The 26,747-nt window shown below is 35.0% G+C and overlaps 1 protein-coding gene across 1 annotated transcript in view; it reads left to right on the top strand.

Moving 5' to 3' along the window:
- LOC121738814 (ADP-ribosylation factor-like protein 4C) overlaps positions 1-26,720 on the top strand; it is a 75,042-nt gene extending 48,322 nt beyond the window's left edge. The window contains exons 3-4 of the mRNA XM_042131064.1: positions 18,661-18,718; positions 25,148-26,720. Of these exons, the coding sequence (XP_041986998.1) occupies positions 25,215-25,844 (630 nt within the window). The 5' untranslated portion in view covers positions 18,661-18,718; positions 25,148-25,214 and the 3' untranslated portion in view covers positions 25,845-26,720. The remainder of the gene's footprint in view (positions 1-18,660; positions 18,719-25,147) is intronic.
- The last annotated feature ends 27 nt before the right edge of the window (positions 26,721-26,747 follow it).

Raw genomic sequence — 26,747 nt, 5'->3', positions numbered from 1 at the left:
CTTTATACACTTCGCGAAATATTACATGCTACACTACTCTTATGCTGTGCGCTGCACTGAAATTAAACTTTTTCAAAAATTCAAACTTTTCACGAATCAAACTTGAATCTTGAATTTTGTAGGATTAAATGTAAAACATTAATTTTAAACTGCTCATTTAAAATTTCGAGTCTAGGTGTGATCTGATCCTATTTGTATTTATTCAGTATAAAGTGATTTTAATAATTAATATCAAGTTAATTATTTGAAAATCCTGATTTCTGTCAGGAACCATCGTACAGCGTCGAAACCTTCCTCTCGTCTCTGACAAAATCTCGCTTAGCTCGAATGCCACAATCAATATACTATAATATATCAATATCTATACCTACATATAAATAAAATTGGAGTGTCTGTTTGTAATATCAAAATAACCGTTTTTTACTACATGCATATGAATATTTAGACGGTACTTACACCAAAATAACAATTTTTAGAATTTTTGTCTGTCTATATGTCTGTCTGTTTGTTCCGGCTAATCTCCGAAATGGCTGGACCGATTTTGACGGGACTTTTATTGGCAGATAGCTGATGTAATATGGAGTAACTTAGGCTACTTTTTAACCGACTTCCAAAAAGGAGGATGATATTTTTTTACTTTTTTATTTTTTACCTATGTATTTTACATTTTGTTGACGCGGACGAAATCGCGGATAATAGAAACAAAGTATTATTAAACATTCACTTTCCGACGGTAATTTACATATTTTTCCACTTGCTCCACTTTCAGTAATCAAATTGGATGCCAAATAATTTAATTGTGATAACATTTTGGCAACTTATTGCATGAATTTGCAATAAATTCTGGCAACATTTCGCACAGTCGCACGCGAACCTGATTTATATTTCAAAACTTTTTATAACACGCCTATACAAAATATATAGAGACCAGGTAGGTATGTCTGTTTGTGGTTTCACATTCTCAAAAATTACAAAATATTGGTAGGTAATTTTTTAAGAAATTTGAATAAAAAACAGTTTATTTTTTTTAACTATCGGAATATTATTATGATTTCATTTTTGATTCACTATAATACTATCCAACAGACTATAGTTAATCTGTTGGAGATATAACGCAAGCGAAGCCACGCCAAAACCGAGTGTCAATAAATACTTGTTAAAACCCATTAACAAATCAACAAAGCACGAATCGTTAACGAGATTAATAACCGTTACCAATAAAAGTAATGTGCAATAGTTTCCTAATGTTTGGGCTTTAGTAACGTTTACCGGAAACGCCGCCAGGGGCGCTCACGACGCAAGGTTATCGAGTGCACAACTAGGTTACCGGTTGATAAGGTTGAGGAATCAGTAACCACCAACTAGGTTAAATAGTAACTTGATCTTAACCATCAATAAGAAGTACCTTTAACGGACAATCTAGGAGACCTTTTATGATTACTTACTGTACTTTTATTTGATGAACTTTTTTATATAAGATACTTCTTAAGTACACTATAAAAGTTAATAATATCAAATGTCTTTGAGTGCGGCCGTAAGCGACAAGAAGGACGAGATTATAATTTATACCCTAATTCAGATCCAATAAACTACAAATTGATATTCTCATAAAATATCAAAACATCTACTTTTCAACAATTTCTTCTTCGTATACCCCAAAAACGAGAGAGAAAACATTTCCACGACAAACTTTAACCTAGAAAAATGCACTTAGGCCTAGAGTATTCAGTTAACAATTTTATAGCAACACTTTGTGCGATCGAGAAGCCCTTAGAAGCTCTTGGGACGTCTTAGGTTTGTTCTCCCCTGTGTCCGTAAACAGTCAGTTATCGCTGGCCAATGCACGCTGTAAATACAATTCAATTTATTGAGGCTGCATAATATGCAACCTTAGATGGTAAATCTATACTAATAAATACAGTAAGAGTTTCAGTCTGTCTCGCTTAAACCGCTGAACCTTTTTAGATGAAGCTATGATGTTAATTTGAGTCTCTTTAATAAAATGATAATGGCTTGCAGATCAGTATGACATAGACGTGAGCGATTGTTTCTTGGTCCTCCAGTTAAAATGTTATTTACACACCGGTTTTCTATTAGGCATTTAACAAATATTCGAATTAATGTGTTGCAGCCGGCGGCGTATTTGTGCAGAGGATTTAAATATTATGGTCATTGTTAGTGTAAAGGTTAAACACAATAGAACCTGCAACATAAAAAAAAACTGTTCCTATCGAAACTGATCTGAAGGTTTTGTCTTACAAGTTACAAGGTTACAAAGTAATTTAAATTAAAGTAATTCCATGCCTTGAAATCATTTAAAAGCAATTACTTAGGGTATCAAATACATAATTAAATTTGAAACAAACAACAAAGCAATTACATTTGTTCGAGAAGTTTAAACATTTTTATGTTTTTTCGCTCCAGTCTACTTAAAAATTACGACTTCCTGTTTCTAAACACTCTAAGGACTAACGCATTATTATATTAAGCTAAGTATATCTGTAACAAGTATACCCTATTATATTAAATCATACAGGGTGTAACAAAAGTCAAAACTGTAAGTGATAATACTTTAGGGTGTGCACGTGTCCACTGTAGAGAGTTCATTGTGAAAGTAGCAGCGCTGATCGACGATTTTTTTTCACTTTTGTATGGGGAAACTCGTATCGCTGGAGCGCTTGCCCATACGAAAGTGTAAAAAATTTTTGTCTTTCAGCGCTGCTACTTTCACACAGTGAACTCTCTACAAGGAACACATACACACCCTAAATTAACATACTATCACTTAGTATTGTTACATCTTGTATACAGCACCAAATCGTGAAACATAGAGATAACAACTCCAAACAAGATACCTATTACGTATTCAAGTATTACGCATGAAAAGAAATTCCCTTTAAGAAATCGATATGTCGCTTGAGTTACGTAAAAATACGGAATAAATGTGTTTTGGTGCCCTACCCATAATTGTATTAAAAGAAATCTGTCGAGATAAAAACTCGGAGAAAGTCCGAGTGGGCCGATAGCAGAGGCGTAGCTACCGCTGTAGCAGCGTAGCAATTATACGGGGCCACTGCACCGAGTATCGACCTAATAAAAAATCCGTTGGGACTTGGGAGTGTAGTAGTCTCAGAAAATATATATTTTAACAAAAACATTCGCAATCGTTTTAAAACCAACTGATACTGAAAAATGTTGGCTGGCTTGCTACTCGCGCTTGCTACGAGTACCACTGTACATTGTGTATTGTGCAATGCGCATTGTTGTCTTCTCCTCATTAAAAAGAATTAGGTAGTATCCCAAGTCAGCCTTATTGAAACAAAAAGTCAGTTGGTGTATGTAACCAAAAATATTTGATATGGACCCCCTAAAGTCTCGCTACGCCACTAACAGATAGTGGCAATTAGTGAGACCGTAAACTCCATACTACATATTTAACACTAGATAACACCCGCAACTCCGTTGCGCCAAAACTCGTTTACCGCGCGGGAACCGTCCATTTTTCCGGGACAAAAAGTATCCTATGTCCTTTCCCGGGACTCGAGGTATCTCCATGCCAAATTTCAGCAAAATCGGTTCAGCGGTTTGGGCGTGAAGAGGTAACAGACAGACAGACACACTTTTGCATTTATAATATTAGTATGGATAGTATGGATTCTAATTCGCATTTCTTAGGAACAACCACCACCACAATAATTGGATATTGCTGCCCATATTGAACATGTTTTGCTCAGAAACCAAACATTTTCTAGAAAATCTATTCGGTAGTTTACCCGGGCTCAAAAAATAATTATGCCAAATTTTATCAGAATCGCTTTAGAAGTTAAGGTATGAAAAGACACGCAGACAGAGTTTCACTTTTATGTTTAACTTAAGTAACAATCTATCAATAATTATGATTCCATGGGATAATATAGAGATTTCTTTTACAGTTCACCCCATATAATTTTATTGTTAAACGCAAATAGGTTACTTTCACACCACAACCACAGTGAAGCTAGGAAACCACATATTATTAAAGTGAAACTAAACACATCCTGTTTTAGATATGCAAAGATGTGCTGAGCTAAATTCTAAACGCAAGCGACCGCGTTCGAAGTTAGCAAACAAGATAACTAAGGTTCACTCGGCGTAACTTGGCGGTAGCGGTCATTGACTCTCTGTCAAAAACTTGTCATTTTCTATACAAAGCTGCGATTGACAACATCTGACACCTTATGTCAATCGCGGTGTATATAGAAAATGACAAGTTTTTGACAGAGAGTCAATGACCGCTACCGCCCAGTTACACCGAGTGAACCTTAGTAATATAATATTATGTCTATTTATAAGGCGATTACTCGTGATTAGTGAAGACTGAAGCTACTATATCCGTGACACGAGCTACTTAATAACATGTTAATAACATAGTAAACATGATATTGGATACATCTATATCAGCGGGGCTAAAATGGTCGCTTTGAAGAATCATATTAGGAATCATTATATTATCATTATATTACTGTCAAACTGACAAATGTCAAATTAGTAAATTTGACATTTGTCAGTTTGACAGTTTTGACAATTCATTTGCGGAATTGATTGAGAGGAATTGCTAAATGTGACCATTTTAGCCCCGCTGCACACTAGAAATTGCGCAATACGTTAATCGAATATTCAGGGTATGACAAAACAAAGTGATAATACTTTAGAGTTTAGAGTGTGTATGTGCCCCTTATAATATAGAGTTCACCGTGAAAGTAGCAGCGCGGAAAGAGCAATATTTTATATGAATGGGAAAGCGTCATGATTTTGCTCATTCAAAACTTTGCCATTTCATAGAAAACCCTATTTAAAGGACAAATACACACACTTAACTCTAGGGTATTATCACTAAGTTTTGTTACATCCTGTATAATATTATATCAAATAAACTAAATATAAAACGAAGTTATCAGAACTGACCTATATTTACTGTGCAATAAAATTAATATAAAATCCCGAGGTAGAGAACCTACCAAATGTAAATTGAATAATAAATTTGAATAAAACATTTCGCTTCCTTACTCGAAATTTATAGGATGTTTCCGTGTTCTTTATTCCAGTGGCTAGGCTTTGCCTAGTTTTGGAATGAACGTCGCTTTTAATATAAAAGGTTGGAATTGAAAAAGTCTAGTGCTCCTAAATTCTTTGCGAAGAATACCTTTATTTTCATACATTTTGTGGACGCAATCACATAAAAACTCTTTGTCTGAATATCAACAGGTATTTTTTCGTTTCATTGTGTTCGTTGTATCTAATGTAATGAATGTTTCCCGAGATGGATATTTCAATTCAACTAAAAAATTGATTTTCTTATGGTATTATATAATTTAACATACTTACAAATTAAACAATAGCAACAGTACTCAGACGTCAGAGACGAAAATACTTATAAGTGATAGCTGTAATTAAATGAAGATTATGATTTATGAGTTTATGATATAAACCCTGACATTTATTATTCGTAGTATAAACCCAATAGTCAATACATTAAGTATTAACTATCAAACTTTTCGTTAAATTGAAGTTTAATCATTATAGGTCTCTAACCGCCGTACTCAGACCGCCGTACTCAGAGACATTTAATTACGATTAACCTTTGATTTAATGAAGAGTTTGACAGATAATGTATGGGGCTTATGTCAAAATTTTGAATTAATTACAATTAAGTAATTGATGTTCCACTCTGAGTGCGGCAAAAAGACATTTAATTATGATTAACCTTCAATTTAATGAAGAGTTTGACAGATAATGTGTGGGGCTTATGTCAAAATTTTGAATTAATTACAATTAAGTAATTGATGTTCCACACTGAGTGCGGCAAAAAGACATTTAATTATGATTAACCTTCAATATAATGAAGATTTTAACAGATCATAATGTATGGGGCTTGTGTCAAAATTTTAAGTTAAGTACTGTTCCACTCTGAGGCCCGTATTTTTGGTCAGCACTCAAGATGTATCTCGGTCTCAAGACACGGTTCAGGCTCTGTGATTGGTTGGCTGTCAAAATTTGGACCAATCACAGAGCCGAACCACGTTTTGAGACCGGATCGCATCTTAAGTACTGACCAAAAATACGGGCCTGAGTGCGGCAGTTGCCAGTAAGTGCTGTGGATAGCCTTATAGGTCGGTGTGACATATCGTACTTGTACTTAAGTAGGTATGTAGGTAATTAATATTATGTCTGGGATTAATATCTCAGGTTTCTGTGACACGGAGAAGCTAGATTATTATTAGAACTAACAAGTAGGCTGTAGGTTTGTGTTTTGCGGTGTGCGGTAGCCCAGGTAGGGAAAGTTAGGAAATAGACATGTAAATAGAACTATTTTGCTTACTAACTTGAAGAATTTAATCATTCGTATTTAACAAACAATAATTTTAGTATGAGATAGTGCTGAATTTCTCGCCAATTTTTAATTCTTAGTTTCAAAGATGATTTGATGAAAGCACACGTTATACGCTCTGTCCCTTGAAGGAGCTAAAAGTTCGTAATCTATTTGATTGGTGGATTTATTGAGATAATATTCATGGCGTAGTAATTAATTATTATTAATAATAATTAATAATTATTATTCTGCGCTATTATAGCCCAGTAACACTAACGACCAAAGACGAAATTCGCTATCGACAGCTAAATATTTTTACGAGAGAGAGAAGTAGAGGCTGAAAAAGTAACTAAAGGCGTAATTTGACGACCTCTGTGGCTCAGTGGTGAGCGCGTTGGTAGCTCAAGCCGGGGGTCGCGGGTTCGAATCCCGCCGACGGAACAAAAAGTTTTCAATGTTCCCGGGTCTGGATGTGCATTAAATATGTGTATGATATAATAAAAATCTTAAATATATGCATAGTATAAAAGTATTAAATATATTTCCGTTGTCTGGTACCTGTAACACAAGTCCTTTAGGTACTTAGCACGGGGCCAGACTGACGTGGTGTGAAGCGTCCATAGATATTATATTATATTATTATTATAATTTTAGTTTGATTGTCACATGCCCTAGCTATATTATCATGAAAGTAACTAGTCATGTAGTCATGATATCACTTGAGCGGTCCAATGTAAAAGAATAATAATAATCGTTGTGTAGTATGCTGTATTACGATGCAGCCAGGTGAATAAAACGAAGCTCGTAAGTTTAGATTGGGTTGCACCAACTAACTTTAACTATAACTACAGTGCAAAATGTTAAATCTTTGGTTAAAGTTAAATATGGCGTCCTTACCTCCGCTCATACGTGAATTTCTCCGGTTAAAGTTAAAGCTAAAGGACACCATATTTAACTATAAAAATAACTTTAACTTTAACCACGCCTCTGGTGCAACCCAACCTTAGTGTATTTGAAGGCAGATGCAGTTTACGGACCGGTGTAACACGTTCCCGCTCAGTGCTGATTTACTGACCGCTTCCATTAATTCACGCCAAATCTCGTTAAAATTCCGTTGCGGAATTTCCAAAAAGATAACTGAATCAAACGTGGGGTAATTTTAAAATGTATAGGAGCAGAGAGTATTCGATATTCGCACAAATTTGGGCACCATGAAGTTGACTCCTGCGTAGCAGGGTTAGTGGTTACAAATTACAATGCAATGTTAAAATGGCAAATGCTAATATTATTATGTTTAATTTTAGGTACTTTGATATAAACTTAATTTATTCGATAAATGCTGACCACCTCCGAAAAGTCTTAAACTTCACATCTAATAAACTAAGCTGCTCATCATCGCCATTAACAGGTACAATTAACATTTAGCAATTCCTTGAGAGGAATTGCTAAATGTGACCATTTTAGCCCATGAATTGTTTCACAATTCAGCAAATGAATTGTCAAAACTGTCAAAATAACAAATGTCAAATCAGTACAAAAATACAGAAATGAATTGCAAGCAGAGTTGCATTTTGCGGTTTTAGAAAAATTAATCATGTTATAATTCATATCACGATTCTTCAAAGCGACCATTTTAGCCCCGCGGGTTGAAAAGTCAAACTGCTAGCTTTAATTCGGTGTGCAAACATTTAAGTTAGCTAAGCTCAAATGGAAAACGAGTGGAAATGGAATTGGCTCTGCGGCCGACCGTCAGTTCGACAGGTTAAATGTATCGTGGGGTCTGAAAGGCCCACACTGATTTTAAAATTCAAACAATATTTAACTCGTCAAACTTCTAACAGTAAAATGTGATAAAATCGTAAGATTTGAGCGATATTTGGCTATAAAATTGGACTGATTTTAATAAAATATGGACCATAAGGAAGAATCCATATTCTTCCTTATGGTCCATATTTTATTAAAATCAGTCCAATCCTTTGGGTACGGAACCCTAAAGTAACCCCATGGTTACTTTAGGGTTCCGTACCCAAAGAATAAAAACAGGACCCTATTACTGATCTCTCTGTCTGTCCCCAGGCTGAAACTCAAGAACCGCTATAGCTAGACTTCTGAAATTTTCACAGAGTATATATTATGTTGCCGCTATAACAACAAAATAACTAACAATAAAATAAAGGCAATATTTAAGGGATTATACTTACCAATGTACAAGAAACGTGATTTTTTGGCCTTTTTTGCTCGTAATCAATAATGGTAACAGTAAGGCACTTGAAATTTTCACAAAAACCTTAATTGTATTTGTATTTTAATAATTAATAATAAAATTAAAACGAAGTAAATATTTAAGGGGGTCTCCCATACAAAAAAACACAATTTTTTGTCTACTTTCACTCTAAACTGGTACGGAACCCTTCGTGCGCGAGTCCTACTCGCACTTGGCCGATTATTTATTTATTTAGGCCATACGTCATAAATATTAGATTATTATCGCCGGAAAATGTACGGTTCACACTTCACGCTAAATTATGTAAAAAAATGTCTAGTACCACTTAACGATAATAATTACAAAAGAAAATGGAAAATTCTCTTTATCATTAAATATTTAATAAATATTCTAACGATCCATATTACTTTTAATTCTAATAGAAGTTAATACTGTAATTGAGTATTTGCAAACATCAAAATGTAATCAAAGCTTCGTTACAAATTAATAACTAAAGTTGAATTAACTTTCTTCTTAGTTTATGGATAGTTTATAGGCATTGCTAACTCAATTTAAGTTTAAATTAATTTCCAATAGTTTTTCTCTTTGGCCAAATGTACAGAGTCACTGCTTTCACTGTATGTGGGTTGTAGTAACAAGTTTGGCTGTAGACAGTCATGGCTTTCAAGAGATGAATTAACGGATCTGTAATTTCTCCAATCTGATGTAATATAGAGAAGATAGTGATGACGAATTTGACGAATTTTGACGAAAATTTTTATACTTGAAAATAAGCCCCGAATTGTTTCATTTTCTAAAATTAGATACTAAGTACATTATATTTCCGAGAATTCGATCTGAGCAAAAACACGATATCTTAAAATTTTCTTGATAGAAAAAAATCACAAAGATGCATCTAATTTTCACGAATTTTTCATTTATTGCCATAACCGTGCATTGAACCAAGTTAATATTTTAACACATTGTATAAAATTCTATCATAGATAAATCGACCTAGCGGATTTTTTAAATATTGCATATTTATCGAGTTATTGAGAAAAAACTAATTTCGCGATGAATGCGCGTCGTTCTTTTTCACCTGGCATATGAAAGACGGGCGTGAGTGTGAAGAGAGAAGGACGATGTTTGATTTTTGGGGTTAGTCGCCCTCTTAAGTGCCTATTGTTGGTGCAGACACATGGTGCGTCTTTTTTTTTCTTTTTTATGAAATAAGGGGGCAAACGAGCAAACGGGTCACCTGATGGAAAGCAACTTCCGTCGCCCATGGACACTCGCAGCATCAGAAGAGCTGCAAGTGCGTTGCCGGCCTTTTAAGAGGGAACACAGCGCAAGCGCTGTTTCACGCCGGTTTTCTGTGAGAACGTGGTATTTATCCGGTCGAGCCGGCCCATTTGTGCCGAAGCATGGCTCTCCCACGTCTTGATTGACTTGTGACTGTGACCGTGACCGTGACATTTATATGGATTAGTAAATAGATATCATATTATTATTATGTCACATCGTACAATTAGCAAACTGTCCATCCTGACACCGTCACGTTCCTGACATCTGGAAGGACCCTAAGTTAATACTGACCACAGTGTTTTTGGAACGAAGTTCCTTATAGCACTTTCGGCGTTGCGAAAGGAGGCTGGACAGAACGATATTTGACCTCGACACTTTTTATTAGCACCTGCATCGTAGGGACAGAGGGCGTTAATGGTATTGCTGAGCGTCAACTAGATGGTGTTTTTGAGAATAAACATCAGCGACATCCTGGGCGTGAATAGATGGCGTTTTTTTTATACTTTGAGTGGTTATCTTATATCTTTAAACGAGCAATTCTTGTATATATATGTATATATATATATATATATATATATATATATATATATATATATATATATATATATATATATATATATATATATATATATATAATTGGAATCTTGGAATCGGCTCCAACGATTTTCGTGAAATTTAGTTTATAGGGGGTTTCGGGGGCGGTAAATCGATCTAGCTAGGAATAATTTTTAGAAAATGTCATTTTATTCGTGTTGTATCGAATACCGAGCAAAGCTAGGTCAAATAGCTAGTAATAATTATGTATTGCAGGTTTTTTGAAAATAAGAAATAACTTCATTCCATTCGGGTGTCCCTCGACACCTCTCAAGTTTTTTATTTTTATTTTACAAAATGCAAATCCATTTTAACTAAGAATATTATGCCGTACCGTTGTATGTACCGTTTCACACCATTTTCATGACTCATGAGATGAGTATAATATTGTATTCCTTAGACTTTAGAGGACTTTTATCTTCGGACAAACATCTCCAAAGTACATATTCATTACGTTAATACTGTAGTAATCTTTACTTTTAGTCCAAGTGGGAACAAGTTACTTCACACAAGTTCTCTAGATAGGTACAAATTACGCCATATTATGTCAAACTCACGAAACTGGCCGCGTGAGAACCATGTAGGTTGTAGCTATAAGTGTACTGATTTACAGTTTACACGAGATATTTCTAAACGTTGCATAATCATTGGTATTTTGGTATATCAAGTTATTTTCTTCCAATCGATTAACTGCATTATGCATAATAGACTAGCTGTATTTTTTTTTTTAATTTATTTTGGCATCAAACAGTCATATACAAAAGAAATTCAATATGTTGTAATATTTTTTTACAATGGACCTATAGTGCCGAAACATAATATTTAGTGAATTTTGGAGAGACGCGTATATGATTAAGATTGACTTAAAAGTTAAAACTTTAGCTTACACTAAACCAAAGATGCTGCTTTTTTTAATACATGCATGAGTATAGCTAGTCATTGCACCCTGTATGTACACTAAACGTACAAGGTACCATGAATAACTGAAAAATCCAAAAAAATAATATATAATACAATTTAGTCGATCGAGTTACATATCTATAAATCATAAAATTTCAGAAGTACAAAACTCAAACTATGTTCAGTCTACGTTTAAGTTCTAATTTTAGGCTATTAAGAGAATTATTGAAAATATCAATATCGGTGAAGTTTCTGTTATAATTGTCAGTGGAACGGTATAAAAATGAGTTACGAGTGTAAGTTTTAGAAAGTTTCGGAGGAACAAATAGGGGCTTCTTACGTGAGGGTCGCACAGGTAGCCGAGAATGAGCTGTGAACGATATCATTGATAATAATGTAGGTGAATCAGTAAGTGCGTTTAATATTTTATATAGTCGTGTGATGTCGGACATGTTACGTATGTCATAAAGAGTTGTTAATTTGTGCCTACGCAGGGTATCTTCATAAGGTTCATTGAAAACATTTAGACGGTAGTTAAGTGCTTTTAGAAATTTCTTTTGAATATTTTCAATCCGATTAGTGTGTACTTGAAAACATGGATTCCAAACTGTACTACAAAAATCTAAAATAGAACGTACGAAGGAAATATAAAGAATGTTTAGAGTATTTACGTCTCTGAATGGTTTGCTAATACGAAGAATGAAGCCTAAATTACGATAAGCCTTACTAATAATATGATCAAAGTGATTGCTAAATGTTAATTTAGAGTCCATAATTAGCCCGAGGTCTATAATGGTCGAAACTCTCTTAAGAATAGAATTGTCAATAGTGTAGTCAAAATTTATTGGGTGGGTCTTTCGTGTGTAGGACATAATGAAGCATTTGTCTATATTTAGGAACAATTGATTGATTCGACAATATTCGAGTAATCTTAATAAATCATTCTGCAGCTTTGAGCAATTCAGTGTGGATTTTATCACCATGAAAATTTTCGTATCATCAGCATAAAGAAGGTGATTACTATGTATAAAATTAAATCCAATGTCGTTTATGAAAAGGCTAAACAATAAGGGCCCCAAATGGGATCCCTGGGGGACGCCGGAAGGTACAGGTAGAAATCGAGAACAGTAACCTTTAAGATACACTGCTTGGCTACGATTTTTTATATAAGAATTGATCCATCTAAGGATTTAGAATTTAGCCCGCAGTAATTTAAAAAACAAAAAGTTATTACTCCGCGATAATTACATTTTTATTATCGCTGATTGCGGAATTAATTGCACTTATTTATTATTTTATTCTGCACAATATAATTCTACATCATAGGTAAGTACTAAAAAATATTTTCGACTATGTATTTAAAATGTTGAATAGAATACAAAAAAAAATACTAACGAATACAGATGGAGGTTACCGCGAGTCTCTTGACACAGAAAAAAATAATTAAAGAATCCCGCAAAATTTTATAATCAAAACGAAAATATTTCGATTTGGTATTCAAATCGCATTGAAACAATCAAGTTTTTTAAACTACGAGTCTGCGAAGTTTGTGTGTTAATTAAAAGTTGGACATTTAATTAACTGGCTGAGTACCTACTGAGCTCAGACTTTCAGTACGGTAATACGACTAGCTGTCTCCTTAAAATGTTTTGTGAATTATGTACTTATAATTGATTATATTTGTTTTTTTTTAAAAATTGAAATGAAAATTATGTATAAATATTATTACGTAATTTGAAGCCAAAACTTCTTAAGCATCTTCTTTTTCTACCGCGTGGCGAAAATATATGCCTAGGTCTGCAGCTGTTTAGTTTTTACTTTTGTCGGCGCTTTCGGAGTATTTTTTATGGATCCAATGCCAAATTATTAATCTATATATTATAATATTAAGTTTCGGTAAAATTGCATATTATTAATTATTTATTATTCAAATGATGTGTTATCATTTGATCAATCATTCAAAGTCACGATCAATCATTGTAATTTTTGCAATACCATGTAGAGCTCTGAAAGCTGTCGAGCTCTACGTCTACGTGGTGTTGAAAGTGTTGTAAATTCGATTTTTAAATTGTAAAAATAAGCGGCCTCAAATAATTTTCCAGGTTTTTTCCACATTTTACTTTTTTTCGCTTCTATTGGTCTTAAAGTGATAATTTATAGCCTTCCTCGATAAATGGTCTATCTAAAATAATTTTTCAAAACGGACCAGTAGTTCCTGATATTAGCGCGTTCAAACAAACAAACAAACAAACCCTTCCGCTTTATAATATTAAATAACGTAATAGATTATAATAATTATTTAAATAATTCAAGAATACTTAAATAGACTATATTAGCATGATATATCACTGTACATTTGTACAACTATATACACTACGACGTATACAAAACGTGTAGACCGAACAAAACTTCAAAACAAAGATTTAACCTTTGACTCGACAAGTGAACACGGTACTTCTCACCTCGTAGATCCCCGTTATAGCGATCAGTGATCACAGTAATGTTCGTCCCATTGTCGCTCCCACGCTCATTATATTAATACATTTACATACAATACGTACGAAAAGCAGTGGCGGATTTATAAATTTGCCGCCTGTAGGCTATTCAATTTATGCCGCCCCTATAACTGACCTTTGAAATTCAATACGTTAGTTTAGTTCAGAATCATATCCCACCAAAAACATTTTTTGAAAATTTTTGCTGAGACGACCACACAAGGTGCCATACATATTTACTGGTATGTAGAATTCGTTTAAGTTAGGGTCAGTAGAGTTAGGCCGTATAGATTCAGAAGCTTGGCTGTACATGAGATCACATCTTTCGTTCGTCCTTTCCTTCGATCCTTTCGGTCGTCTCGGCAATATTTTACAAGAATTGTTTTTGGTGGGATTTTTTATTTCTGTAAGATAAAAAGATGGGGCTAAATTTGCCGCCCCTCTAAATCTGCCGCCCTAGGCTCCAGCCTACTTAGCCTATTGGTAAATCCGCCACTGACGAAAAGGTCGCTTCCGATAGTGAGAACATGCGAAATATTTACTTGATTCATCTACGATTCATTAATACAACTTTAAATACCTTTCCAAACAATTGAAACTTGGAAGCCAAGAAAACCTAGGCTTTTCCTATCACTCTTGAGCAGGGACTAGACAGTGGTACCTTACCGTGGTCTCAATGGAGGTCGCTGGTCGGACCAATTGCAGTGGATAATTTCGATTGTGGAGTAAGAAATCAAAATTAATATCTAAATATCCTGGAACTTAGGGACTAAAGAATGACTTCCAATTCCATTTTGAATATCCTTTAATAGTAACTGCGGACATTATTATTATTCTTAAAATTCTGTAACACTTTTAAAGTTTTAAGATTACCATCATTAGTTTTCTAATGCTTTAAAATTTAAATTGGCACTTAAACAAAATCTGATTCGTTTACACTTTTGATAACATAAATTCGCCATTGAGCGTTTACGTCGCGTCGGCGTTATTAAGTAACATTTTATCGCGATCTTACGTCGTATCAATTAACAATGTGAAACGAAATTACGTCCGGAACATCTTAGGGCACGTGTAAAATGGCGGATAGGGATGGCACAGCTATATTTTAAAGGTTCTTCTCAATTAAAGTATTTTTTTATGTTGACTAATAAAAAGACGAAAAGAAAATAAGTCATCGTAATTTATAATATTTTAACTTACACGGGGATCAGTGTCATTCAGTCAGTACTTATGTGTGTACTGACTGAATGACACTGATCCCCGTGTGCAATAGTGTTATTGCAATGCTCAAAATTGATTAATGATAATTACTATTTACCTACTTGTTTCAAGCCGTTTAGGCTTGAGGAGTAACTTTATAGTATGTATGGTGTTTTGTATTTCTAGTTATTTACAATTATATATTTTTTATTTAATAATTATTATAATCAATTTGGAAAAGTATTTTGTATTATGTAGCAAGCGACAACCCTAAGTGGTGCAGTTAACAGTATGTTTTTACTGCACACGGAACCAAGCTCGTACTATAGTACGAGCTTGGTTCACAGAAAGCGAAACACAAGCCTCTACCACTCATGTTAGAACAAGGCCTCATTTGTATGAAATATGCATTTATATATATCAAATTTAGCGCGCGACCTCCGACGTGATGACCCAAAAAGATAGCCGTTGGGAACTGCGCTTTATAATTACTGTTTTTGAGTGTTTCATAATATGATAAATATGTTTCTTACGTTTAATGTACGTTATGCTGCGATTTGATCGCATAGAAACACGAACAAATCTATTAGCTTTCGTAGTCTCACGATATTACAAGTTATAAATCTGCCTTTCATCTGTTCAAATGCGCTAAGTTTGTTAACTCCGCAAACAATGGTTTCACCTGAACCTCACATTGCCAGTTCTGTTAGCTCAGTTAGCACATTAAAGTGAGATTATTGAGTGGAGTATTTGCTAATTTATTATTGATGAGAAATATTTTCTTTTGAGGTATCAAAAGAAATAAATAGAATCTTTGTAAGTTCCCTTTCATGTCTAATTATTATTTTTACTTGTCCTTCCATCTTTTATTTCGATTAGAGCCGTTTTTAAAAACGGATTTTTATTACAACACCTGAAACATCATAATACCTGTATTATTCTAGGAACATTTCACTGCATTTAATAATGTAGAGGCTTCAATTTCTTTCAATACATTTTCGTTACCGTTTTGTTTCTAATTTGCTTTGCGATTACATCATTGTGTGATCCAAATACCTATTCATGAAAGCATTACTTAACAACATAATATATAATAATAATTAAAAACGTTTTTGTTCAAACGAGACATGCAGTTATATTATTTTAACTGGTTCACACACGAATATAGCTATTATAGGACCGGTCCATTAAATAAGTAGACAAAAGTCAAACACATAAAAATGCGAAAGAGTATATTTAATTATGTACAATTACTTCTTGTCATATTGAGATCTAGCTAACGATAGTAATTTATGATTTGACGAGCTATTGCCGGCTTCGCTCGCATTAAGAAGTATTATTATATACAAACTTTCATCCCCTATTTGAACCCCTTGGGGTTGGAATTTATCAAAATCCTTTCTTAGCGGATGCCTACGTTATAACATCTACCTGCATGCCAAATTTCAGCCCGATTCGTGCAGTGGTTTGGGCTGTGTCAATCAGTCAGTCACCTTTGAGTTTTATATATACATGTTTAGAATTTAGATTAGGTTTAGTTAAATGAATTGCTGTCTACAAAGTTATGGACGTTATTTATTTAAAAATTATTATTTAAGGTCGAATTTACAAATTCTTTTTAGTCAGTGGTTCCTCTCCCAAATCACAGACTATGATACTCATAGTCGAATAACAAGAACATCACATTTTATATTTTTCTTTCTATAACAATCTACATTTACTAGAAACTTTTAAAGGCTCCAGTTCAGAAGAAGACTTCTCAAAAGTAACTTAAATTATCACATTTAAGTTACTTTTGAGAAGTCTTCTTATATAGATTGTTATAGAAAAAAAAGACTTATTGTTTTTAATAGGCAATAAGTGATGTATTCTCTCTCACTTAACCCTTTAATAATAAACATTAATGCGGGCTCTCGAGTACTTGAGTTTCATCCAATTGCGAGACAAGTACCTACACTTAATCGATTTATTAACATAATGATGTGTAATAGCAGACCTACGTAATTTGGTCTGGTTATTCAAACCCAACCTACAGACATAGCCCGACCAAATAACGAAGGTCTATCTACTAATAAATCAATTTCTATGGGACGTTGATCTCAAGTCATTGAGTTGAATCTATTTATCGTCTGCATTGCAATGTTATTGTCCTCTTTCAATGAGAAACAGCTTTTTGTCAGCTTGAATCATTAGTGGAGAGACAATAAGTGCTCTTTCAAGCTTAGTCTCTTTTCAATAAAAGGCAAACTTTTGAACCACAACTCGTATTTGTAGATTATTTTTATAAAGCTCTACAAAGAAACTGGGTTAAGTATACAGTGTGTAACAAAAATAAGTGATAATACTTTAGGGTGTGTATGTGTTCCTTGTAGAGAGTTCACTGTAAAAGTGGCAGCGCTGAAAGACGAATTTTTTTTTTCACTTTTGTATGGGCAAGGGCCCGAGCGTCACGAGTTTCCCCATACAAAAGGGAAAAAAATTTGGTCTTTCAGCGCTGCTACTTTCACAGTGAACTCTCTACAAGGAACACGTACACACCCTAAAGTATTATCACTTATTTTTGTTACACCCTGTATAATTTATTCTACAATGTTCTTGCAACTAAAAACTAGAGACATTTTTAAAATACGTTACTTACTTACTTACTCCATCTATCTCTATCAACGTATCTTTCAACGTTTGCAATAATTCTTCTTGGGTTGAAAATACCACGTTACGACAAGACTCATCGTCACGTCGTCGTTAAAAACGTATTTTGTGTCGGAAATTTATTTCTTTTAGGAAATTAAAACTGGTCGCATAATAAACAGAATTAATATCTATGTTTTAGTTCCTGGCTATTATATTTTAAAACCAAAAAACGCTAAAACCGATGAGTACATTAAATTATATTGAAGTATGTTATACCTACTACTAGATGTTGCCCCAACTTCGTTTGCGCGGAAATTCGTTTATGACGCGGTAATTAGTGGTAATTACACGCGGAAAATGTATAAGTTTTCCTTATCTATATAATAAATCTTCGACTTTAATTTTGTAACCTCTCCAATACCACAGGGTTGCCTGGAACAAGTCGCTAAGCGGCAAGTACGGCCCTTGCTCATTTTTTTTTTGTTTTATTAAGTTAGTCGAACTATTAGTAATATCTAAATCTGTCACTTTGTCTATTCTTCCGTAGTAGAGTGGAGGCGGAAGTGGCGTCTTGTAGTAATTATCTGCGCGATTGTGCGCGGCCGGATATTAGCTTCCGTCATTACTGCAAGAGCTCTACTCGCTGCACTATTGTTGCGTTGTGGGGAAAAAACCTAGGAGGGCAAATAACAAATTAATTTCATAAATAATTAATTCATTTATTTCATAACATTTTACAATAATAATTATCATACAAGTGTTTATATTGGTTCCTGCACAAGCGGCCTATCTTGCAGGTCCTCATTTTATTTAGTACATGATTTAATATCATCGTGATACATATTTTACTTTATACTGCTAGAATATTCTATCAATTGTGTTAACAGATCTTTATCAGTTGCTACTTTTCACTTAGGTCTAAAAGTAAATTAGTTCTTTTATTTCTTTTAACTTTAGCTAATTGAATATTTATTTGTCAACAGGTACATGAAAGACTGAAGCGGAAGCTGGCCTGCAGACCAAAGATAGTTTAAAACTTAGGTGAGAATGATTTTAAATTTAAACTTTTAACTTGAGGATACATATTTTTTCTCTTAACTCCAATGAAACATCTAGATTTTATAGTAACGTAGCGTGGTAGTAAGGGTCACTCAATATTTCCATTGACATTCTGTCAAACAAACCACGAGGAGAATCACAAAATTTAATACTGTACTAATGATATATAATTTTAAAGACATTCGGTCTTGACTACAAAAGATTTAAACACGTGTTGAACAGTTGATTACAAAAAAAAATCAGTACATGATGGTCCCAAAACAACTGTTCAATAGATGTTTAGATCTTTTGTGGTAAGACCATATATGTACCATTCATATACATTAAAAAAGGCAATCTCCAATCTATGATTTCTTATCTCTCCAAAAAACAAAATTCAGTAAAGTTAAATTTAACTGTCTGTGGACGTGGGTGTGTTAGCCATTAACTGTTAAGTGCATTACGTATCACGTTTAAGCCACACAAAATATTTTCAAAATTGAACACACAAATATCTCAAGCTAATGGACCTTTAAAGAGAAACGTCTTACTGATAAAACGACGACGTACTGATAAGACTTTATATCATGTTTTGTTCTTGTCTGCCTCGTTAGAAAAATGATTTGATAGATGAGGATAAAATGTTGCATATTAAGAAACTCTGCGTACTCTAGATTTAGAATGCACATTGTGGATCATTTATAACAAGGAGGTAAAACTATAACAGTAATTTTTGCAGTCCGTAATTATGTTTTGGTACTTAATTTGAATTTAAAACCATAATGTTTATTTTATTTTGAACCTTGACTGCTGTAGGGTTTCTTATAATCTAGATTTTATACTTTCCTTCTTTGTGGTATAAAGTTACATATTATGACGAGATTTATATAGGAATAACAAAACCACATTGGCTATGACTAGCTTTATGCTAAGTTACAGAATTTTGATCAACTATTACAAAGATTACCCAGAATAGAAAGTAGTCCAAGCGTATTTTTAATGCATATTCCTGCACCGTTGTAGCTACAGCATAGATAACAGACAGTACAGTAACTCATTACATCCTTGAAATCTAACACTAACGGGCTTACTACAAAAGATTTAAACACCCGTTGAACAGCTGATTAGAAAAAAAAACAGTACCAAATGGTCTCAAAACAACTGTTCAACAGATGTTTAATCTTTTGTGGTAAGACGGTTAAAGTTTAAGCGCGTTTACACTTTACGCAATCTAAAGTTATCTGAATTCTGAAATCACGCTTATGTGTGCGTGCACACTACACAGTTCGGTTAATCCAATACGAACATGGTCAACCGTATATAATATTTATGTTGCTTGTACATACATAGTGCATGTAACGGTCCCCGCTTGATATGCACTGACCGAATTCGCCGCTAGGTGATCCACTTTGATGCAAAAACTTATTAGACCACCTGGCACCTGCCATACAATAATGTGTGAATGCTTTTGTATGTAGGGAATACAATGTTATTTTTGTTGGAAAATGAAATGCTTCGGCACGAATTGGCCAGATCGACCGGAGAAATACCACGTTCTCACAGAAAAGCGGCGTGAAATAGCGCTTGCGCTGTGTTTCGCCGAGTAAGTGAGTTTACCGGAGGCCCAATCCCCTACCCTATTGACTTCCCTACCCTCCCCTATTCCTTTCCCTTCCCATCCCTACCCTCCTCTATTACACTATTCCCTCTTAAACGGCCGGCAACGCACCTGCAGCTCCTCTGATGCTGCGAGTGTCCATGGGCGACGGAAATCACTTTCCATCAGGTGACCCGTTTGCTCGTTTGCCCCCTTATATCATTAACAAAAACTTGACGATTGTATGCATTTAATTGCGGGCTTACATTATTCTAGCGCTGATTTGTAATTTATATTGCTGGATTGAAATAATGTAAACCGTCTATAAGTAGTCAAACTCAAGTATGATCGGGCTCCCTGAGATCATATCAAATGGTTTTCGTGGTTGGATACCGATGTTGATCCTGGTGACACAGGAGATGCAGCCGCGGTGAGAATGTGTGGTGGGCCAAAGTCCGTTTATAAAACTCAAGTATGTAGATGTAGAGATGCTTAGGTTTCGTTTTACTGGACAAGGGGGCGTCCACAAATTACGTGAGGTGTTTTTTTTTTTTACCTCACCTACCTTTTTTAAACACCTCACGTAATATTTGGAAAGAGTGCACTCCAAATAAAACAGGTTTTCATAGTTAAGGCGTTTTAACCATTCATGGAAACTGAGAACACGCCAATTTGATTGATGAACTCTCGTGTTCAACCAGCCGAATAAGAACCATCCCCTTTGTCTTTTAAAAACACGGAAGCGCCGCGAAATCTCCTGGGTAGCCGGTGCAGCGGAAGTCGGCCAATTGGGACGACTACAAGTGGACCGAGTCGCGCCAATTGGACGCGCGTCGAATACGGATGGAAGTACATACCAGGCTGGGTAGCGGAACACATAACTGGACTGCACGTTCTATTTACCTTACACTTGATCTGTTGAGAGATTGATCATATTGCTGGCCGTTGATATTTGCCGAAGACCTTGACAATTTGTCTAAGTATCCAGGCTAAGATTTAGTTTGAAAGGATACACAGACAAATTTTCCAAACGTCTTCATCAAAAATTTTTGTGGAATTTTAGGGCATTCAGTTCATTTTGTAATTTCTCGCATAATATGCTATTGAACTCACATAAAAATATAAGCTCTTTAAGCTATACTTAAGACATCAACTCATCACACAAGGTCCTTTTTGGAAATATTTGCATTTAGCTTGTTTCATGTTTTCCAAAATTCTATTAAGAATATTAGAGGTCATAAAAAACCCTTTCTGGCTAGGTAATTAATAAACAGAAGTAGGTACATGCCATTTTCAAATATCTCTAACTTGTTTTGTTGACTCTCAAACTTTGATAAACAACATAAAGCACATGAGCCCCCTTTCCTAGTCTCTAGCTTGTTTTGTGGACCCTTAAACTTTGACACATGAACCATATAAAAGCCCTTTTCAAATTATGTACAATCAGAGAAATTGATTCATGGGCACATGGCGGACCTACGTATTTCGGTCGCGTTTTTTCAAACCCAGCCGTCAGATGATGACTTACATTAAGTTGACATAATCCGACCAATCGACCTTGGTCCGTCAACTGCCTTGGAAACAACTTCTCTGATGGTACTAATTAAGAAACGGAAGTCCGAGGTCCGGGTATCGAAGTTAGAGAAAGTAAAGGGCGTATCTCTGTCGCATGCTTTCTCCTAACACCGCTGACCCTACAGCTCTATTATAACTACATAATATAATGAGATCTATAACTTATAATAGTCTACACTAGATAGTGTACGACTGTATTGTTGTTATAGCGGCAACAGATACACACAATCTGTGAAAATTTCAGAAGTTTAGCTCTAGCGGTTTTTGAGTTACAGCCTGAAGACTTAGACAGACAGACAGACAGACAGACGGACAGACATCGAAGTCTTAGTAATAGGGTCCCGTTTTTACCCTTTGGGTACGGAATCTTTTCTTAATTATAAATCGAGCCCTCAAGCAAAACTTACATAATTTAGTTTATTTAGCAAGAATGAATTTGACGACTTCTAATTCTAAAATCTCAGTTCGATTCACTTTCACTGGCATCATTTCTTTGCTAACAAATCAAAAATCCATTGATTGAACTTGACTTTATCGATTTTAATGCTTCTTTTAAATTAGATTCGGTCGTAAACTATAATGCAAGCACGTGTGTGACGGGTTTCGTGTTTTCCTTAGAAACTTGAACATTTGCTTGAGACCTGCTTAGGAGTGACCATTAGAAAGTGAAATGGTTTATATATTCAGACAATTCATTAAAATATAATGAAAAACGAGTAGAGATAAGAAAATAATGATCAGCTAAATAGGGAAGAAAACATCAATATGACTTTGTTATCTACACCATCTTTATAAAATTAGTGATACTAAAACTTGCCGACGCTACTTACTGGCTAAAAGAAATGTGTTGAAAAATGTACTTAAATTGAATTATAATAATTTGTGGATTGTTAGTAATTGTCTCCTAAACATTTTGCCACATCTCCTGTTCGTTTACGAGTACGTGATACAACAATAATTATTTAGAACGATTCTCAATACTTAAATAATGGCAAAGAAGTAATTACCTTTGTCCACACTGTGCCTTTTTAGGGTTCCGTACCCAAAGGGTACAAACGGGACCCTACTATTACTTCGAGACTTCGTTGCCTGTCCGTCTGTCTGTCTGTCTGTCTGTCTCCAGGTTGTAACTCAAGAACCGCTATAGCTAGACTTCTGAAATTTTTACAGATTGTGTATTACTATTGCCGCTATAACAACAAATAAGTACTAAAAATAAAATAAAGTTAATATTTATGGGGGCTCCCATACAAGAAACGTGATTTTTTTGGCCTTTTTTGCTCGTAATCAGTAATGGTAACAGCTAGGCACTTGAAATTTTCACAAAATTAATAATAAAATTAAAATAAAGTAAATATTTAAGGGTGGCCATACAAAAACATTTTTTTGTCTACTTTCGCTCTATACCGGTGTAGAAGCCTTCGTGCGCGAGTCCTTCTCGCACTTGGCCGATTATTATGTTTGTCAAGGGCATGCGTTATAGCGCAGTCAACAGCGAACGTGAGGCATGCCCGCGACGCAGGCAGCGACGCGAAGCTGACAGACACTGCAACTGAACAAAAATGACAACGTTGGCGTTGCGTTCGTTGACGCATTCAATTATTGAATGCGCCAAAACGAAAGTTGAATGAAAGAAGATGACGAAAATTGAGGACGAAAGCGCATAGTGTGGACATAGCTATTGGCGGACAAAATATTTATCAAAATTAAACTATTTTCAATAGCACTATGTGAAACATGCTGGGCAGGTTGTTGATACAAAATCAAAAGTAGACTTACTAGTTTCACGAGAAGGTCACGAAACGTTTGCGCTCAGACGTTTTGACCTCTTCTTTAACGAATCGTGATCTTGAAAACTAGTTTCTAGTGTAGTATTTGTTGTAGACAAATAAAGATCTAGCTTTTACTGGATGCCAATATAAATTGTCTAAGTGATAAAAAATATAATATAGCCACAATTTCATCAAACCCACAGTTAGGTCTTTTAAATATCTTTTTATTTCTTTCGCTCTTCATCATTTCAAGAAAACGCAGGCTAAACATTGGTAAAATTCACAGTTGTTTGAATAACTTCTATTTTATATTGTTATTTGTTGCCCAAAATATAAACAAAAGTCAAATAAATATTGTCGATTCTATCGACTCTACCATACGGGAATTTTTAGGCCTCTATAAATAGTAAGAGCAATAAGTAAGAAAAATAATCTAATAGACAGGTGTTTCAGTGTTTATTAATTTACCAAAGTCACATATCTGTTGAAAAATTAACGTCAAGTTAACACAAATATTTACACGACGCCATATTGTTAACGAAGTCGTAATTCACGAGCGAGCAGCCGCGGGGTCGACGGTCGCTAATGTCAAAAATAACAAGTTGCACTACACCATGACTACAGCATAAGTACAGCATATCCTACAGCTCGCAAAACCCGGCACTCGGTGAACCGTCTACCGCGAATTAAAAAATTATTTTCATATATAAAATACGACAGTATATATTAAGTCTATGATATAAAACATAAACCTATAATATATATTAAGTCTATGATATAAAATAACTCTATGAAATTTTTCTGCCACTATTCGTTAGGCGACAGCGCTTGGTTGAGATGTGGTTGAGAGGACCATAGGAAAAAGTTTAGAAATGTAATTGTTTTGACAGTTCCATCACTTAATACATTTTTGATAAGATTTTATATTTGTAAAAATATTAATCACAAATATACAGAATCTGACAATCATTATTTTAATTACTACTTAAGTTAACTCATTTGTGATACTCGGTATGTTTTCAATAGTTTCTTCTTTCTTTCTTCATTCTTATAACATTCTCTTCTTGTATTTTAACAAATTGTGATACGACTGACGCTCATGGCTAATCTCTAGCAAGCATCTTTGAAAGTGAATGGAACTTTAAGGGCAAACGGCGACACCGGGTCTCGACGATCACTATTGCAAGCAACGGCTGGCCAACGTTCGATTGCACAGAACACCTGTATGCCTTCGAAATTATCAAAGATGACCTCATGATAGAGAGAACATCTTTGATATTTACATAGGGATTGCGTAAAACATGTTTATTGTTTATGTACTTTAGAATTGCAACATTACTTGAATTTGTAGAGTCCACTGCAATGGAAGTAGAGTCTTTTGAAAAGATGAATTCTCAATTAATAATGAAGATTAAAAGATGAGTCCCCAGTTTATTAAATGTTAATTAAGTTTCTAAGACACTAATATATGTATTTATGTCGTTCCAGGTAAATGCCCATGAGCACGATGCTGCGATCAGACGAGAGCGTTAGATAGTCGCTCAACGCTCGCAGCATGGGTGCCAACATGGGCAAGAACTCGAGCTTGCTCGACGCGCTGCCTTCCACGCAAGGCACGCTCCACGTCGTCATGCTCGGCCTCGACTCGGCCGGCAAGACCACCGCGCTCTACAGACTCAAGTTCGACCAGTATCTCAACACCGTCCCCACGATAGGCTTTAACTGCGAGAAAGTCAAAGGAACGATCGGAAAGTCCAAGGGAGTCAACTTCCTCGTATGGGACGTCGGCGGGCAGGAGAAGCTCCGCCCGCTGTGGAAGTCGTACACGCGATGTACGGACGGCATTATCTTCGTGCTGGACTCCGTCGACGTGGAACGGATGGAGGAGGCGAAGATGGAGCTGATCAGAACGGCGAAGTCGCCCGACAACGCGGGCGTGCCGATTCTGGTGCTCGCGAACAAACAGGATTTACCGGGGGCGAAGGAGCCCCGGGAGTTGGAGAAGCTGTTGGGGCTGCACGAGCTGGTGTCGTCCCCGCACGGCTCCCGGGACGCGCACTCGTGGCACGTGCAGCCGGCCTGCGCCATCACCGGCGAGGGCCTCCACGAGGGCCTGGAGGCGCTCTACGAGATGATTTTGAAGAGAAGAAAACTGGCAAAACTGCAGAAGAAACGTGTCAGATAAACTCAGATAAACACGAGTACATTCGGGCATGTCGTAATAGTCGGGTAACCGATAAAAACACCAAATATTGTTTTACTGTAGTTATAATATGAATTCTTATGAGATTAATGATTATTATACATTGCTCAACTCGTGATGAACATCAGGAACCGTTTATTCATAAATTTTTGCAACTAGTCATTTTCTTTTACAAAATTGATGAACATAACATAACTTATTTACACAAATGATTGGGCGATCCCAGATTTCTAATAAAATATGAAGTCTTCATTAAAATGTTTAATATTGTCCTTACCTTCTGAAACAGGTACTCGTTGCCAATGTAACGTTAATTTCGAGCAAAATATGTAAATAGAAAATGGCAACCTAATTTTTTTTGTAAATATAAAAAACAGGTTTATTTCACGAAACATTTAATAATCTTAAAAGTCGATCAAAAATATAAACTTCTAATACAAATAAGCATTTTCAGTAATATAACCAGTGCAGAGTTTTAAAATATGAAATTAGAACATTTTCTTTTGTGATAGCTACAATATGTAATCAGTTAAATATTAAATTGTGTTAATTTAGTGTCTTTTTAATATTAAGTTCACTAGATAGCTATTTATTTATGTACCCATACAATTTAATTTAAGTACGCTAAATATGAAGCTTAAATACCATAGTTGTATTCACCTTGTAAATATGTAAATTCCAAATGTAGCTATTTGTCAATACCAAGAAACCAAACATTTATATCGAGTAGATAATCTACATTATGTTATTTTATTGTATTTGTTTTTAATGCAGCCACTTAATGGTGGTGCTATATTGTGTTTATGGAGGTACGAAAACTTTCTTTTAATGGGTCCCCATAATAAAGTGTTTTCATTACGTCGTTATTTTATTTTCCCCGCTTAA

This window comes from Aricia agestis, chromosome Z, assembly GCF_905147365.1.
Source record: "Aricia agestis chromosome Z, ilAriAges1.1, whole genome shotgun sequence".
NCBI classification, from domain to species: Eukaryota; Metazoa; Arthropoda; class Insecta; order Lepidoptera; family Lycaenidae; genus Aricia; species Aricia agestis.
This window is presented reverse-complemented; position numbering and strand designations above follow the sequence as displayed.